The 18,733-nt window shown below is 37.8% G+C and overlaps 1 protein-coding gene across 14 annotated transcripts in view; it reads right to left on the minus strand.

Moving 5' to 3' along the window:
- Positions 1-18,733, minus strand: part of MYCBP2 (MYC binding protein 2) — a 197,443-nt gene that overhangs the window by 32,477 nt on the left and 146,233 nt on the right. For all 14 annotated transcript variants that reach the window (XM_068155980.1, XM_068156571.1, XM_068156486.1 and 11 more), the window contains 11 exons: positions 12,931-14,574; positions 10,969-11,138; positions 9,661-9,905; positions 9,017-9,184; positions 7,276-7,433; positions 6,215-6,414; positions 5,079-5,228; positions 3,657-3,817; positions 2,534-2,690; positions 1,720-1,944; positions 583-648 (listed from right to left, as the gene is read on the minus strand). In XM_068155980.1, the coding sequence (XP_068012081.1) occupies positions 583-648; positions 1,720-1,944; positions 2,534-2,690; positions 3,657-3,817; positions 5,079-5,228; positions 6,215-6,414; positions 7,276-7,433; positions 9,017-9,184; positions 9,661-9,905; positions 10,969-11,138; positions 12,931-14,574 (3,344 nt within the window). The remainder of the gene's footprint in view (positions 1-582; positions 649-1,719; positions 1,945-2,533; positions 2,691-3,656; positions 3,818-5,078; positions 5,229-6,214; positions 6,415-7,275; positions 7,434-9,016; positions 9,185-9,660; positions 9,906-10,968; positions 11,139-12,930; positions 14,575-18,733) is intronic.

The following is an 18,733-nucleotide window of genomic DNA, read 5'->3' on the forward strand; positions in this document are numbered from 1 at the left end:
ACCATGTAACTATAAAAACTTGTGTTGAGGTTAGATGACTTACTTTATCCTTTCTTACAGCATTCTGCTTCTGCTAACTTCTAAGCTGCTTGTCTCTAATGAAAAATGATTCCCTAAAGCAGGTAAAAGGCAATGACAGAGCAAGGCTAAGAAGCTAGGCATCAGAGTATTTAACACGTGATACCAGTCAACACAATCACTTTGAGTACATTTATATACAAGTACCTGAAATCAAGCAGCTTGTTGAACCTTATTAAAATACAACCTAAACAGTCTTTTTTGGAAGCTTCCTAGATGATCACTTATCCTTTCAGATGGATTAAGTGAAAAATAAAGCTAAGGAACATTTTATATTACTCTATTCTGTTTCAATAAAAGAAAAATCTTGCTTACTATTCAATGTAAATATAGCTGATTTCTGTCATTAAGAATAACAGTATTTTCCATGGGTACTATGATGCCTGATATTTATAAAATAATTTACCTATCATAAGGAATGGAAACTATTTGCCTAGGAAGTCTCTGTTATATGCAGCCAAAAAATGATTGTGATTTTTCAGGGTCAATTGTTAAAATGTTTACCTGCTTTATTCTGCAGAGATCTTCTACTGCCTTGCCAGTTAAGAAGGTCATTGAAGTCACTTTGTTCTGCAACAGACAAGCAAAAGAAGAATGAAGCACTTCCTCTGAGGACCATATTGACTATTTCTTCCATATTAAGAGAGTATCACAGTATAACTAACACTGGAAGAGACCTCAAGGATCATCGAGTCTAACCTGTCACCACAGACCTCACGACTAGACCATGGCACCAAGTGCCACATCCAATCTCCTCTTGAACACCTCCAGGGACGGTGACTCCACCACCTCCCTGGGCAGCCCATTCCAATGACACACGACTCGCTCAGGGAAGAACTTCCTCCTCACCTCGAGTCTAAACCTCCCCTGGCACAGCTTGAGACTGTGTCCCCTTGTTCTGGTGCTGGTTGCTGGGGAGAAGAGACCAACCCCTTCCCAGCCACAACCACCCCTCAGGTAGTTGTAGAGGGCAATGAGGACACCCCTGAGCCTCCTCTTCTCCAGGCTAAACAATCCCAACTCCCTCAGCCTCTCCTCATAGGGTTTGTGCTCAAGGCCTCTCACCAGCCTTGTTGCCCTTCTCTGGACACGTTCAAGTGTCTCGATGTATGTATGTATATACATAAAAGACAAGTTTGCACTCTGAAAAAAACATTTTAAGCAGGATCAAAACCAAGGACAAAGAATTCCAAAGCGAAGCTCTCAATAAAACAAAAAGATTGTTCCTTGTACTAAAAGCTGTAGTGGAAATAAAGGTATATTTGTAAAATTGTTGTACAGATCAATAAAGATGGATATAATAATTCTAGAAAGTAGTTTGGATTTTATTTGAATACTTCTACAGAAATTGCGACCAAGAAAAGTAGCTTGTCAAATAACTGAATGCTTGAAAATGCATCTGAAATTGAACAAGCTGAAATTGAGAATTATTTCCAAGTTATAGGTTCATGAAAAATTTAATTTGATTGGTCTGATCAAATCTGGTACTGCTTTCAAACCCACAGAAATTATAACCTTACTTTGAAGTGTGTCTGAATTAGAATTACAAACTGAACTGGACAAAGAAAATGATGGTTCTTTGCTGATACATACAACTGTTACTATGAACCTTCAATGAGAGACATTTAACCTTCCTCTTACCCCAAGGTCTCTGGAGTTGTCTACATGAACACACACATAACGTGCATTGATTCCTTTCACGCAGTTAATTGTGATGTTTTTGGTTTTGTTTTTATCTTCATCTCCTGACTCCCAGAACGTTTCTGTAGACCCATCTGTTAAACTACCAATCATGGCAGGTCGGCTTGATGTTTTAATGTCAACAATGCTGGTTAAGTCTTTTAGACAAACCACTATGCACAGCTCCTGGGAAAACAAATGAAGTTATTTAAAATACCTAAAAATAAGCCCAAATACAATCATTATTTACTATTTTTAAAACCATACAGACACTTCTGTTCTTATGAATATGCTCTGAACTAAAGAATAATTTGCCATTTATTGGTTCAAATTATTCAGCCCTTTAAACCAAAGGAAATGTTAAAAGCCAGCATCTGAATATATTAGTAAATGCCTAAATGTATTACTATTAACATATGGAAAAATGCTTTGAAGATATTCATGAGGAAAAAAGGCACATAAGAACTAGAAATACACAGCACTTAATTGACTCAATGTACCTACTGAATTAGCTAATTTACCTAAGAAAGATCCCCAAACAATTTACTTGCAAACAAGTACTGCTTCAAAATTGAGGTTTGAGTGATCCAAGAGGTGATATTTGAACCTCTAAAGCCAGGTAAGAGATCCTGAATATCAGCAACAAGATCCCAATGTGAGCTACATTCAAGCAAATATGACACAGCAATAAGGAAGGTTTTAATCCAACAGAATGAGCATAGGAAGTGCAGGCTGTTCACAACTGATCTCTGCTTCTGAGAGGTGTAATACTTGCCTGATTCATAACTTCAAAACCAGACTGAATGCTGATACTAAAACTCTCTTCACTGTCTCCATCATCAGATTTCGACAAAATATTGTTGATATGATGAAAAACATTGCTCTGGTGCAGGAACTGATGATCAGATTGCTTAAATTTGAGACTCCAGCATCTAAAAAACACATTAAGAGGACTTTGAAATTTTGACTATTCTTCAAAAGACATAACCTACCAACGGAACTAGTCAATTACATTTTGTCCTCTCAAAATGCATTCTACAAAACTTTAACTTCCAGTTTCTGCAGGATCTTAATTATCATAGTATCAGAGTATCAGTCAGGGTTGGAAGGGACCACAAGGATCATCTAATTCCAACCCCCCTGCCATGGGCAGGGACACCCCACACTAGATCAGGCTGGCCAGAGCCTCATCCAGCCTGCTCTTAAACACCTCCAGGGATGGGGCCTCAACCACCTCCCTGGACAACCCATTACAGGGCTTCACCACTTCATGGTGAGGAACCTCCTCCTCACATCCAGCCTGAATCTCCCCACCTCCAGCTTCATTCCATTTCCCCTAGTCCTATCACTACCTGAGATCCTAAGAAGTCCCTCCCAGCCTTCTTGCAGGCCCTCTTTAGATACTGGAAGGCCACAATTAATTGTTTCTATGCATCACACTGAGGACTACAGGAGTAAACTTAAATAAAAAACCCACCAGTAATTAGAATCATTATTATTCACTGTCTAACTCTGAGATAGATATACAGGAAAAATGTCAAACAGTTTAAGGATACTATTCAGAGGACAGATTTCTGAGAAAAGGTATTATGCTACCACGCACAAACACACAGGTACTACCATATTTGTTCAAGAATGTGGTTTTCATCCTAGTGGATACAGTACAGAATTTAAGAGCAATTACATATACATTTTTCTCTACAAAGCCTTCTACACTATTATTTAGATATATGAATGCACACATACATCTTTTATGTATCTTTCCCATGCAAAAGTAGAGACACACTCCTTTTCACAGAGGCACAAGGCTTCAAGTTACCTATCTACATTGCAAAATCTTTTCATCTATGATGTTACAATGCTCCAGCCTTTTAAGAATTTTGTTTGTTTGTGCTTACCTTAAGGCCATTTGCTGTAATGCACTACCACTGGGAAGAGACATCATAAGGTCAGAGATTGTCTGGAGAAGGCGGTGAAAAGTGTGGGGTAATGGGTGAGCTGCTTCACCAGCAATCACTATATCTGACAGAGGATGTTCACATACTCTTGTGTCTTTTTCCTATAATGCAAAACAATTTGTATGTTGTCAATCTTTCAGAAAAAAAATGTTAAATAATTAGAAATAAAAATATTACTGATCCTTAAGAGTAAGTGCAACAATCCCATAAGGAGTGTGGGCTTCAAAGGAGCTCCAGTCAGAGGAATTTTCACATATGAAACCGTGAGAGGAGGAATTTGAGAAGTATGCTGTATAGTACCCACATACGTCTCATGACTTGAAGGTGTGAAACCTCTTGATGTTTGAAAACAAACATAAAAGCATAGAAAAAAACCAAAAGAGCTGTTAATAACTTCATTAAACAGTAAAACTCAGTCATAACAAACTTACTTACGAATCTATTCTCTGCTGTATTTCATTAGAACTGGGAAAATAATCATTCTTTGTTAAGGTGTGCCAGCATCAGAATGGCTGTGCATTTGGAATCAAGTTTGAAAGCAGCAGCAGAGGCTCAAAGAGGGGAGGAGCCAGCAAATTAAGTTGTAGGAAAGCAGAAAGTATCTATGGAAGGTTTCAGGAAAAAGAGAACAACAGGCCACTGATACTGGAAGGATGGCTTGATGATAAAGAAGAGCTGACCGTGGTAAACAACCTGACATGCCAGACAAGAGGACGCTTGCCTCCATGCTGGAGAAGACCAACCTGATATGGGATGAAGATAACAATGGACAGCTGCATATCAAAGGAGAAAACCCAATTAGCAGCAGTGGTGCAAGAATGTCAGGGAATTGCTTACCCTGCTCAATTTTTCCTATATAAGCTGCTTGTTCTGTACCAATAAACGATTCCTGCCTCACCAACATGGGAGTCCGTGCATGCTTTCCGAAAGTAAGTTAAAGGCAGTAATAGCAGAAAAAGAGAAGGAGGTTCTGATGACCATATCCCATCTCAGAAGGTGGGGGGGGGGGGGAGGGGGGAAGGAAGAATAAAAAGCTAACAGTATTTTTTTTGTTGTTGCTGGATTAGTGATGTGCTTGTGTCTTCTTTCTTTTCCTTTTCCAATGTAATTTATCAGCACAAAAATCTGCCAGTTTTACAAGAAAAACCAAATTTTCTATGACTATCTAGTGGGTTAAACTACAACTGAAGAATTTGAATTCCATAATTAAGGGTCTGTTTCACAGAGAGAGAGAGAAGCAAGGGTTTGTTTGTTTGCATCTTTGCTTTGGTTATTTTTCAAAGTAACAACAGCATTTCTAGATTGACTGCAAAAATCAACTAGGATACTGTTTTTATAAGTGGAATGCTAAATCTCACTTACTTGTTCTGCATTTTCTTTATTTGATTTATTTTCTTCATCCTCCTCTTCTTCAGGCTCTACAGGTGCAGGAGTCAGGGAAGCCACAAAATGCCATAAAATATCATGAAGGGAAGTTGTCTGGATGACATTACAAAGAAGCCAGTTGAAAGCCTAAAACAAGGAGTTTACAATTGGTTTACCTGGAGTAAAACCACTTCTTACACTGTTTATGTGAGGAATTGCATTGATGCTTTGGGACAGGCAAATAATAATAATGTAGAGGTCTTCAAGTAAGACACACTGCAGCTAAAATGGTTTATAGAAATGACAACGATATTACAGGAGACATAGCGAAGTAATTCACAATCACTACACACACAAAAAAAACTTCTTTGAAAAAAGCTTGAAGGATTTAAAGAGCAAAGTTCCTCTGTATTTTCAGAGACTATTACAGGATGAAGTTGCAGCACTTCTTACCATGGATATTCCTTAAAAAATTAAAGATCCTTTTTAATTTACTACTATGTAGACTGAGATTTTTTTCTTCTTCTTTGGTCTCTACCACCGATTGAATTAGTTAAAACAATTAAGCCACCTCAAAAAAAGTCAACAACATGGATTAAATAAAAGAAAATAATAATAATAAAGAAAGTTTTTAGAACACTGTAACATTCTTGTATTATTTTACAAGCTGTGATTCTTCTGCACCTTGATGTGTAGAAATGTAACGGGTGCTGCTTAATGGTAGAGGTGTGGTTTTTGCTTTACCTAAGAAAAGCCACCTCCATTTCCTTCCTATCAGCAAAACAATTCTAAAGTCCAACTTTTCAAGAAAAGAATGGCAAGAAAGGCTAGGAAGTTGCTGAGCAAATGAGGAGAACACAATATTTAATTGATTTTTACAACCTTACTAATATTCTTTTGCCAGAGATTTTCGACACAACAGATATACTATTGAAGAAGTTTTACAGGCAATACTTTTCTATTTATATGTTTTAGAGTTAATAATTCAAGAAAGTGGACTTTCAGAATAGATTTGCTGCACATCTCAAAATAATGTCTTGGTATTTTAATCTATAAAGAGACTTCACAAAAATTGAGACAGAATCTACAAACATCTTATTTTAACCACACGTGAGCCATCAGCACGTGAGTACCTCCATGGCAAAAACTCGGCAGGCGGATTTCCGTAAGGCTTGTTTCATTGCTATTTCAAGTCCCTCCAGATCATGATGCTGGATTACAAATGCCAATACTGGCCACTGGAAATTTCTCTCTCCTTTGGAAAGAGAGCTGTGGGCGGAGATTAACCGAGAAAGTTCAGGAGATGGATGTCTCAGGAGAGAGGACCCCACTTCTATTCAAAGGCATAAAAATACACATACATTAGATTCGTTGTGCATTTTAATTTATAGCCACAATAAACATCAGAGCAGCTTTACAATTGATATTTTTTGCTAATATTCTATGAGAAAAATGTGTTCAAAAAAGCAGTGTGGAAAAATTAGCATGCTTCAACTGAGAAAAACACCCTAACTTTTAAATCAAGATTAAAAGATGTACCACAGCAATTCCCAAGCTGCTAATCCTCCTGTGCTGATTAATAAACAGCTAATATTCATTAATAAATAGAAAGAAAAGTTATTAATAGAATAGCTTATGTTGGAAAGGACCTTAGAGATAATCTAGTCCAACCTGCCTGCCACAGGCAGGGACACCTCTCAAATAGACATGGTTGCTGAGGGCTTCATCCAGCCTAGCCCTGAACACCTGCAGGGAGGGGGCATCCACAACCTCTCTGGGCAATCTATTCCAGAGTCTCACTACCCTCATACTGAAGCACTTCTTCCTAAGATCCAGTCTAAACCTACCCTCCCTCAGTTTAAAACCATTCCTCACTTGTCATACTGCTAGACATCTTATGGAATGTCCCTCTCCAACTTTCCTGTAGGTTCGTTCTCTTTGGGTATTGGAAGACAGCTATGAGGGCCCTTCAGGATCTTCTCTTCTCCAGGGTGAACAACCCCAGCTCGCTCAGCCTATCCTCCTAGTAGAGGTACCCCAGCTCTTGGATCATCTTTGTGGCCCTCCTCTGGACTCACTACTACTACATGTATTTGTAGAAATTTTGATTTGCCTAGACTTGCCAAGAAGAACTGCAACTCTAATGCCATATCCTTGAGTATTTTATCATTGATTCTGATGCCTGTGCTCTTACCTGCATCTCCACTGTTGACTCGTCTCCTCGGGACTGCCTTCACACGTACTGGCAAAATTGAGTGCTGCTTGTCATATTCTGATGCAACAACCGAGTATGACCTTTGAAAGACGGTACGCTTTGCAAGGTCTGTATCTGTGATTGGACTGGTTTCCAAACTGCCAAGAAATTGGTGCAGTTACAGACCCATTAATGAAGGTATGGCACAAACTTGAGTTACAAATAGTAAACAAAGGAACATGCATTTCATAATGACGATGCTACTACTGCATGAATGTTTGTCTTATGTACCTAATCACTCTTTAAATGCTGGAAAAGAAGGAACACGTATTAGCATTACACATGGTGCAAAAGCATGCAAGTGCTTTATAAACAAATGTAAAGATGTACATGGTTAACTTCCATGAATTTAGGTATTTGTTTTCAGAGAGAATACAAACATTCAGATCATGCCTGAACTGAAGTTTCAGACCAAATTTGCCCCGAGAATGCACGTGAAAACATCTATGGAGTGACTTTTTAATACGCAAGCCAACTGAAATTTAGAGCTTTGTGTGAAGTAAAAGTTGCTAACATCATTAGCTTAAAGTCAACTTTCAATTGCTATGGCTATGCCTCTGGCATGTTTCACTCCTTACCTTCAGTGGACTTTCTACAGTCTGCAGAAGAACTCCCAGCTTATGCTGTCCCTATAGGCCTCAGGAGACCATGGTGTCCACAGTTTTAATAAAGGAATATACCAATACGATGAACTCCTTAAGGAGTTTTGCTAGAAAAGCTCTATTTCTGAAAAGACTACATTGTAGATTGTAGTATTCCAATAAACTGTTTTTGCAATCAGTATAAAATATAACAGATTGAAATAAAAACAGATTAAAAGCAACTTTTTCTCTTCACTACATCCTCATCATAGTATGAGGAATCACCATTTGACATCTGAAAACACCAAACATCTAAGTTGATTCTGGACTATTAACTAACAGTAAGAACCTTTAAAAATACATAATTGCCTGAATTAGATCATAATAAACTTAAGAAATCTGACAGAAACCATCTAGCAGTCTTGGTCCTAGATAACATTAAATGGTACTTTCTTCAGTGGCATTTTACATTCTCAAAGAAAGAAGCAGTAACATTTGCTTTTAAATATGTATGGTATTGAATTTTAAACCTTTCAAAAAAGCACTACAATCAGATGCATTTAAGAGTAGAAATATAGGGGGGAAATGGCTACATTTTCAACATGCTTGCAGCAGCTATTGCCTTTGGACCATTGCTCTTGAGATCACAATTTCAGTTGTGGAGATTCTGGAAAAACTATATTTGTTTCTTATGGGGAAATAAGCAGCTTTGGAGCAAGCACTACAGGTAAATTTGCCTGAGGTATGCCAAGAGTCCTTATCAATTTAGTTTTCTCCACATTTAGGTTGTGAAACCAAGACCTTCCTAGAGAGAAGCAGTTGGTTTACATCACAGTTAAAAGTTTCAAATCTCATTGCAAATTTGCATTGCTAGTGGTTGACAACATATCTGATATGCTGCGATTCACTGAAGACATTTTTCTCACATCGGCTTCATGTACTTTCGGGGTTGGGTTTTTTTTGTCCTTTCGGAGGCTGATCTGGGCTGATCTGATACTTTAGCTGCTTAACTACAGCAATGTTTTCTCTCTCTTTTTTTAAATTATTGTCATGCTAATGCTTTGGCACTTGTATATAGTACCTAGAACTACAAGAAGTACCTTGGGGGCATAGATTTCATGTTACTCTCTGGCTCTTCAAAGACATTAGGGCTTGCATCAGGTGTAACTGAGATGTACGGTGCAGGTACTGAAGTTGAGCGAAGGTACCTCATCTCATCCTGGAAGAGGTTGTCATCTTGGTACCCAACAAAATTTTCATGATGATGCCTACATCAAATTAAATGTTTTAATTAGGACTAAGAATTACAAGTTCCTGAAAGACATGCACAAAAGTCCTTTGCCATTACATTTAACCAGCCAACATGATTCATTTACACTACAGTGTAAGTCTACGTAGGAATATCAACTAAACACAAGTCTTCTGCTTTCCTCTATCAGTTTCAATTGAAATGAGAAAAGTAGCATGCATGTCTGCTACTAACACACTAAGTTAAACTCATCAGAAAATCTTGAATTCTTTGGTCAAAAACTAGTCTTCTTAAGATTTAGCTTCCAAAAACTACTCTGGATGTGTTTGATCCTTGGAGCAAATGCAATCTAAGAAACAGAACAAGATCATGGAAACCAAAGACAAAGAAGAACAAACACCATAAAGAATTTTTCTCTAAGTTTAGTTTATACACCCTTTTATCCAACACTGTAGTTAGATGAGTATTTAATATACACAAACTTCCTTTCATTACCTTGCTAAAGTCTGTAGATAGAGACATGGCATTTTAATGGGGAAGTCTTCTGAAATTCCCTCTTTGAGACTGGGGAGTTGAGATTGGAATGCTTTTGCAGGGTGATAGCAGAGGATACTGGGCTCAGCAGCACTACTCAGCGACAGTAAATACAGTGCATTGGCTTTGATCACTTGATGAGCTTCCATAGTTGGCAAGGCACGAGGAGTCTTAACTTGCATTGGTTTTCTCCTAGATTGTTTAATCTAGAGAAATTTTAGAATAGGTATATTTAGATTGTACTTCATCGCAGGAAAAGATGTCAATGTCATTTATACTGAAGTTGATTAATTCTTCCTGTTATAATTTTTTTTTCTATTACAAAATGGCATTTCTATCATTTGCATAACTTTGTAAAATTTATTAAAGAGCTGCCTCAGGATGAATTCTGTGTGCAAACAAAACAGTTTCAACAAATTTAGTTTCAGTTATACATTAGCATTGGTCTGTTTATCTTAAAACCTCAGCATACCTCTATACGCTAAGCAAGACTTTGAAATAGGTCATGAAAGACCAATAAAAGAAAACCTTTTCTATAGGAAGGCTGGGAGGGACTTCTCAGGATCTCAGGTAGTGATAGGACTAGGGGGAATGGAATGAAGCTGGAGGTGGGGAGGAGGTTCTTCACCATGAGAGTGGTGAAACCCTGGAATGGGTTGTCCAGGGAGGTGGTTGGGGCCCCGTCCCTGGAGGTGTTTAAAACCAGGCTGGATGAGGCTTTGTCCAGCCTGATCTAGTGTGGGGTGTCCTTGCCCATGGCAGGGGGGGTGGTCCCTTCCAACCCTGACTGATGCTATGATGATACTATGACACTATTCCCATTGAAAATTGCTCTCATTTGAATATAGATGCCAAACACTGGGGGATGATCTAGATGGTTAGGATAATTACAAAAATGATAATTATGTAAGTTAAACTAGTACTCATATTTCAGCACATAAATGGAATTCAATGTTAAATAAACTGGCACATAGTTAAAAAATAATCAGGTGCTACATACTATCCTGCAATTATATTGAAATAAAAAAGTAAAATTATTTACAAGTTTGGAAATATTACCATCTGAGGGGAAGAAATCTGGTCAGAAGCAACCAGGAGAATTTCTATCTTACTATTTTAAATCTCTCAATGACATAAGTGGATATTCCAAAACCTTCCAAAATTCTGAAGTTTGACATTTTTTAAACTGGTCCTACCTTATTTTCAGGTTGTGAACACACTGCCATTAAACAGAGCCCTGAAGATAAGAGAAAGACGGAACAAAAATACCTTCTCTCTGGCTGCTGCTTGCTTTTCACGGAGATACTTCTCTCTGCATCGATCACAAACCAAGTACCAAGTGCTTCCTCCAATACCACCATCGCCACAATTACCAGCCCAGCCTCCACAGAAGTGCCCAATGCTATTATAACCTTGGCCATCTGCATAACGGCCACAACCTGCAGGAGGGAAAAAAAGATGAAAAATGTTATTCCAAAAAGCAGGATTATTATTACTACTGTAAAAGAGAGAGATGAAGAGTTGGGGATGAAGAAGCTTCTATTCCCCTGGTCTTGTTTTCTAATTTTTTTAGCATTTCTGAACTGATCAAAAAACAAGCTATGTGTCTGTGTGTCTCAGCAGTACCCAAAGAAACCAAACCAAGCACATTGTAGTTTTCAAACTTTTATTATGGACTCGTGCGAAGAATCAACAGCTCCTTATTCAGACAGCTAAACTGTGGTAAGGTCAGTACAGTATGTTAGACAACATGATCTAACAAACATTAAATAACCCTATCCCCTGTGGTAATGGTGGCAATGAGCAGCGTGAGCAATCTGGCAGTGTAGGCCTAGAGCCTGACATGGTGGTAGGCCATGTCCAGCATGGGTGTGGAAGTGGCTAGCAGTGTAGCAGAATAGTGCTGTGCCTGCACCATGTAACCAAAGCAGGACACTGGTAGCTGTAATCACAGAGAGTTATCTTGGAATAACAGGACGCACACGTGCATCAACAATCTCGCATGTTACTACTAGTTTAACCAATAATCAATAGTAGTACAGTGTGTGGTCACTCGTGAGGAACCAGTGAAGCTATGCCAGCGATGCCCTCCGAGTTTATATAACTTGTAAAGGTTTTCTTAATACGCATTTCTTCTATGCACTTCTTACTAGCCTGTCAGCTCTACTGTCCGCTCTGTACTATGCTTGCATTATAATCAAACAACACTGAAGCAATAAAGGAACAATACTAGGCCATATTGATCAGCTGTATTGATTCCAATCTCCATCGTCCATAATCCCCTGTCTAACAGAGCTTAAAAAAGTGTGACATGCAGTCCTTTGCTGATTACTCAGAAAAATTCAGCACACTGATAACTGCTGAACCATAGGTCCTCTTAATTTTGCTTTAACTTTCCATACAGTGCTAAAACAAGTGTATACAACACTGGAATCAATTTCACTATGTGGTAAAATAATTGGGTTTACAAGCTAGAAAACACAGAAACCATGTTGTCGCTAACAAGGATACTTCTCACAAGCTATAGTGTAGCTAATTCTTTCTATTACTGATTGCTTTCATGAAGAAAACACAAATTACGTGTCTTTGGAACCCAGCTGAGTAGTTAAGTTCATGCCCTGCTAGCACTGATTTTCTGTTTTCCTAAAATGAACCAAATGCCTGAAAAAAACAACCAACCAAACAAAAAACACCAAAAAAAAAGGCAGGGTCCCACATAAAGAGGAGAAACAGCACACTGGGATTGTATTTTACAATACAAATCGTCTAGAGAGTCTAACTTCTTTTTTTATAGATACATATTAAACATAAAAAGTCATTGATAACCAGTGCTGACACAGCAGATAAACAGTTTTCTGCAGAAAACAGTAGAATGATAAAAAAAACCCAAAAACTATAAAACAATCTCATACTTCAAATTTTATTTCCAATTTCCTCAGCACAGTTTCAAGTCTTGATGTGTAAAAATGGCATGCTTCTGGAGAGCTACTGTAAAGTCAGCTCATTGTTTCAGCATTATTTCAAACTATTTCCTTCATCTTTGAGAGCCCACATCCACAGCTATTTAAATTACCTGCACCAGTGTGTAAATAATTTCTGAGTATGTATAAGTATAATCTTAGCATGTACAGTGAGCTAGATTAAAATGTTAGACAAGAGAGCCTGACATTTTCATAACGGTACATACAATATATTTTACCAGCAGGCATGGGAATTAATACACAATCTTACCTGGATGAGCTTGCCTCATGTGGTAAGTCACTGGGTAGGGATGGGATTCTCCACACAACTCACAGATAGTGTCTTTTTCAGGTCCGCCCACTGCAAGCTGAGCCATTTCACCAAAAAGATTTCCCCTTGGTCTAGTCTCAACCTTCTCCTTTTTCTTTTTCTCTTTTTTAGTTTTCTTGTTATCTTTGTCACTTTCTTTCTTCTTTAACACTGCACAAGAACCAGGACTTGGAAAAATCATGTTTTGGGAAGCTGCTTTAATAGTGGCTAAAGAAATGTCTTCCCAGAAAGCTACCAAGTGCTGCAGCGTTAATGGAAGAGGAGACTTGGACTTCATTGTGTGATGACTGGATGTTTCAAAGGAGGTAGCTTCAGATTTTCCATCCTCACACTTTTCATGCAGAGGTGGTTCTTTTAACATTGAGAGGACTTTGTTTTTATTGATGCTACCCATTTTAGATATATCTGGTCCATGAGGTGAGATGTTGAACATGTTAAGAGCAGATGATATTTCCAAAGAATGTCTATTTTTCAGCTTGGTTTCTTTTTCCTCTGCAGGTTGTGGAGTAAGACTGCTTCGTATTGGTGCATGCTCTTTGGACAGTTCTGGATTAAACTTCAAAAAAGATGAACAAGCCATAGCATCATGAACTATTCCTTCATGCCAGAGAAATGCAGCAAATACAGCTCTAGCACATTCTGCAACAGAAGGTGACATTGCTTGCTTGGTAGGCTCTACAGACTTGGAGCCATCTCCTTTGAAAAGAAAGCCAGATTTCTCCTTTTTGGGTCTCGTATGCCTACCAGCACATTTACGGCTCACTTTTGGAGATGCTCTCATGTCTTGCTCATCTTTCAGCGGTGCTTTTCCTATGCTGAAATGAACCTTATTAGAACCATCATCCACACTTCTGAATTCTGTGTTGTCGTCACAGGTGGTATCTGTAATGCTGTTAGTCTTTAAAGTACTTGAAGTACATACTTCAACTACCTCACTATGAAGATTTTCTTGTACGACATGAGGGGAAGGAGCTCTGTTTTCAGTTTCTGGAGCAGATTTCCCATCTTTTGTAATAATTTTTGGTTTGGGTGAAGTGGACCTCCCCCTTAAGGGTTCTGTCAATGGTACTTTCTTTTTGCGAAGGGTGTCTGGATCTAATGTGTAAGAATCTGATTTGGAGCGTTCTCGAGGAGGATCAAGCTTTGTTTTAACAGGAGATGGAGCTTTCTGAGGTAGAGTTTTGTCATGGGGTGATGAGGATCGTGGAGAACTAGTACCAGATCTAACGGCTGTAAGCGTCTTTGTCTTTGGAGAAGTCGACCGCGTTCCTGGCCCTGGTGATTCAGCTCTCAGACCAGTAGTTGTTCGTCCGTCAGTTTTTAGAGTTTGCAAAGTGTTGTGATTCGGAGACAACGACCGGCTGTGAGAGTCTGATCGCAATTTTGCAGCATCTGATTTCAGCAGAAGAGACTCACTGGCAGATATGCCATCTGTATTCCTGGGTTTCTTCTGGTCACCGGCAACTCTGTTCATTCGTACATCAAGTTTGGGTGACCTGCAATCAGCTCTGTGTTTTGATGACATGTCTGATTTTCCTGCTGGAGAAATTGGTCTGCCAGCTCCTGTGAAATTCATTCGGTCACCTGTTCAATACATTTTATAATTATGTTATCATATTTTGAAAGCAACACCACTAATACAAAACAAGAATTAGCTGAACACAAGATAAAATTCAAACACACTTCCTTTCACCTCAGAATGAAAGGAAATATGATGAGACATTTTCCCTTCTAAATGATTTTCAATAATTTTCTTCTCCCAAGGATACATACAACAAACAAGTGTTAAGAAATATTTAGACAAAACATTAGTATGGAGGTATCAGTCCTGAAAAACCACTAGCAGAGGAAGAGCAATTTACATCCTTAAGTAAAATGCCTGAAGTTAACCAAGTTTACTACAGGTGCAACAGAAATCATTTATTATCTCTACCCGTATCAGCCTGACTGCAAGAAAGATGAAATGTGTTAGCATATCTATTTTCTTTAGTGTTCAAAAGTCAGGAAGCATAGGAAATGCAAATAAAGCAAATCAGGTGAGAGGCTTACAAATAAGCTTAGAATTATTCATATTGATCATGTGAGATATCTATTTTCTTAAGACCACAAACTATCAATGTTCTGATAGCAGTACACAACCTGCTAGAACACCCCACCTTTTTCAAACATTGAGCTAAACCAACTCTAGTCTACGATATCCTTTTGTTTTGATGCAGTAAGTTATTATTCCTAAGCACCCTGACTTCGTACCCATATTAATCTATAGAACTATAGAAGTTATGGGTAGCTTAATATAAATACATGCAAAACAACAATATGCAAGTAAGTATATTACGCAATCTGCTTCTAAGATTTCTGTGAGCACACTTGCAGTCCCTCTTGCAGAATTGGGTTTTGAAAATTAAGACAAGTGACCTTGAAGTTACTGCCAAGCAATACCGCAATTGTGAATTAAACAGGACAGTCTCCCCACAAAGTACTGCATTGCAAAGTCTTGAATTCACAGTCGAGTTGTTCTGATTTGAAGGCATATCCCTTAGTTCAACATCAAGAACTTTCTCTCATAAGGCCCATAGAGTTAGGCCACAGTACTTTGAATTGTGTTACATTTTGAGACACCTAAAGGTTATTTCCAGTCATCTGGGTACTTTTTTTGGGAAAAAACTGTTTCTCAAAAAAAATAGTGTTTCCATCAGAGACTATATGCAAATTTGGATTTCTATTTCCAATGGGAACAGAGAGGATAGGCAGTCATCCTTTACCCAGTACCTACAGTATTTATTTAGGTGGTGGAAATTTGTGTTAACTTCCTCTTAACATTATGGAATCTGAACCAGCTTCTTCCAGTTCCCAACCACAACACTTTATTCCTATGCTAGGAAACATATTGCAACATGGAGTGATCTCAGTTTTTCCCTACTGTTACCTCTCACAATATTTGGAGCAAATTCTAGCAACCCAGATGCCTCTTCAGTTTACAAAACTGTTCTTATTATTATTTTGCTATCTTCATATTTCAGGAACTTTTTAAAAAGCAAACAGCAACAGGAGAAAGTGAAGGGTATCTATATCAGAACTTATGATGAGTTTGAAGGCTAGGGTACTCTCCTGGCTTCCTGGGAAGTGGGACATACTAGGAGTTCATACTTCTCTAGGTAGACAAAAAAGTAGTTTGTCTGTATTCAAGAAAAAACATGCCAAAGAAACAGCAGAACATAATGTGATCATCCCAAGCATTGTTTTGTTTTGTTTTAAAAGAGTTCTACAATTTTTGTTAGTGGGGGAGTGGGAGGGCAGGGCATGATGGGAAGTGGGGGAGGGAACAGGGAAGAAAGAAATAACATGGAACATCATGGTTTACAAACTGATTGTTCTTGCTAAAACTAATCTAAAAAAACAAACAAACAAACAAACTCCCCCAAACCTAAGTTTCTAAAATAACAGTCCAAGCATTTTGTTTATGCCAGCTCAGTTATTCACCAGTTCTACTGATGAGCTATTTTGAGATGTCTGCTTTGTGATACCTGAATTCAGAACTGTAAATTATAATTAATTTATACATGCTTTTCCCAGACAAATAAAGATGAATTTAAGCTTTTTCAGATAAGAAAACAGTCCAGATTGAGTCTTTCACAGAATTCCTTGTAAAGGAAAAAAATAGTGAAAAGACATCAATAGCCTTAGAGGACACAAAACACTGTAAAACATTCAGCAATGTATGAAATTCAAAGTATATGCATGACTAGGGAACATCAAGCAAGAAAACATTCCAGAACAGATCTGCTTATGAAAGGCATAGCTTAACAGCAGCTTGCAGCAATAACAAAAAGGTTTAAAGAAAAAAAGAGGATTGCATTTGCACATCTGCAAGTAAATAATCCTGATTAGCATTCTACACTATCAGCATACACAAAAAAACCCACCTAAAATGAAAAGCTGCATTATCATATAGCAAATTGCATTATCTGTAAACAAAACCCTCAAACCCCCACATATAGTGGTCCCCACCTTTCTTCTTCCATATTTGTCTATTGTTTGAAAACAGGTGTTACTAGGTTAGATTAACAGTCACCTTTCTGTTTATAAAGCAGTAAGAGATGGATAAATCACTGTATCATGAAGTTGCTGCAATTTGAGAAGGCAACACTGAATTGTTGTATCAGAAGAGCTCCCAACAAATACCAAACTTGAATGTTTACTTTTGAATCAGTATTTTAAGCAGTGAATGAAATGAAAATGAATGGAAGGAGGAAAATAACCAAAACATTTTGAATGCAAAATCTGAATAACCTTGCTATGTTGGCATGCATACCCACCCTTCAGTTTGTGAGAGAGAGATGAAAGAGCAGAGGCAGGCCCAGCTACATCACTAGTTTTGTAAATACGCTCACGAGAAGCAAGGCAGCAGGATGGAGGTTCTACAGTAGGAAACAGTTGCACAGAAGCAGCACAGATTCAATGGAGAAAGCAGTTAAGATAAAAATAAGCATTTCAAATGATATGCATCTCCTTTGATAAGTATTCTGAATTCATTGCTTAGACTCCTACAGAAGTTTTAAATGCCAAATAGTTACTTGAAAACATCTACCCTGATCTAAAATTCCGATCCGTGGTTTCAGTATAATAGTTTCTAGGGTTAAAAATGTACTGTGTGTAGACTAGCCAGTGAGATTTAAGGTTCACAATAAACCTCAGCACTATCTAGTTTAACTGAATTCTAGTTTGAAACGTGAACTTTTGACCTGTAAATTCAGAGGTGAACTATTTAAAATGGCAATATGACCAATTCTCACATTCTCTTGAGAAAATTAGAGACCATTTAAGATACTTGTGTTGGAAAGCCTCAGTAATTGTTGGAAGAATAAATAAATATTTAAAAAATATATATACACACACATCAAAGCTATCTGCTTTCAAATCTGAATGCACCTTAATGTCTTGAAGAACTTCACATATATAATAGAAACCATAGTTTCTCAAAACTAACAAGAGATATACCTAACAGTAGAAATGCTTCTGTTAAATAGTGTAGACATGGAAACAAATCTGTATATGAGCCCTTAGAGATAATTTTGCCTTAAAAAAACCCAAGTTAAATTCTCTTGTAATCCAAGACAATTCTAGCAGAGAGACTGCTGGCACCAAATCTGTCAGAGGTACAGCTCCAAATGAAACTTGGGAGTGGAATAACAGCACAGACTTGTAGTTTCAAGTCTATCCTTTTGTTTTCCTATAAACATTGGTATTAATTCTAATTGCAATTCCTATGCCTTCCTTTAGAAAAAAAAAAAGTAAGTACAATTCTTACTGCACTAATATTTTAAAAAAAGAATTTGTATGGCAGAAGATGATGTTTTAGAGAGACTCTCTTGTACAAATGGAATAAAATAAGGGTATTGAAAAGAAGTGAATTTCATTCCTGCACTGCTTAAGGCAACATTTTGCCTGGCACTACATCTACTAACCTGCATACATAAATATACCAAACCCCTTATCCTATACAATGAGCTGTAGTTCTATAAACCCTACTTTTTCACTCTTAAAAACATGCAAACACCACCTCACTGAAGAATTTAATTGTTGAAAACAAGAAAACAATCCCTATTTTCTCAAGCCAGTGTTAGCACAGATTTAAGAACAGTATTACCTACTTGATGCCTACAAATGACCTGAAGAAACATAACATGAACTTCATAGCTCCTGAGTAACAGGTGTCTCTCCACTGATTTTTAAACATAAAATG

Source organism: Melanerpes formicivorus, unplaced genomic scaffold (genome assembly GCF_026170545.1).
Source record: "Melanerpes formicivorus ecotype bairdi unplaced genomic scaffold, bMelFor1.0.p_v2 SCAF_1, whole genome shotgun sequence".
Classification (NCBI taxonomy): Eukaryota; Metazoa; Chordata; class Aves; order Piciformes; family Picidae; genus Melanerpes; species Melanerpes formicivorus.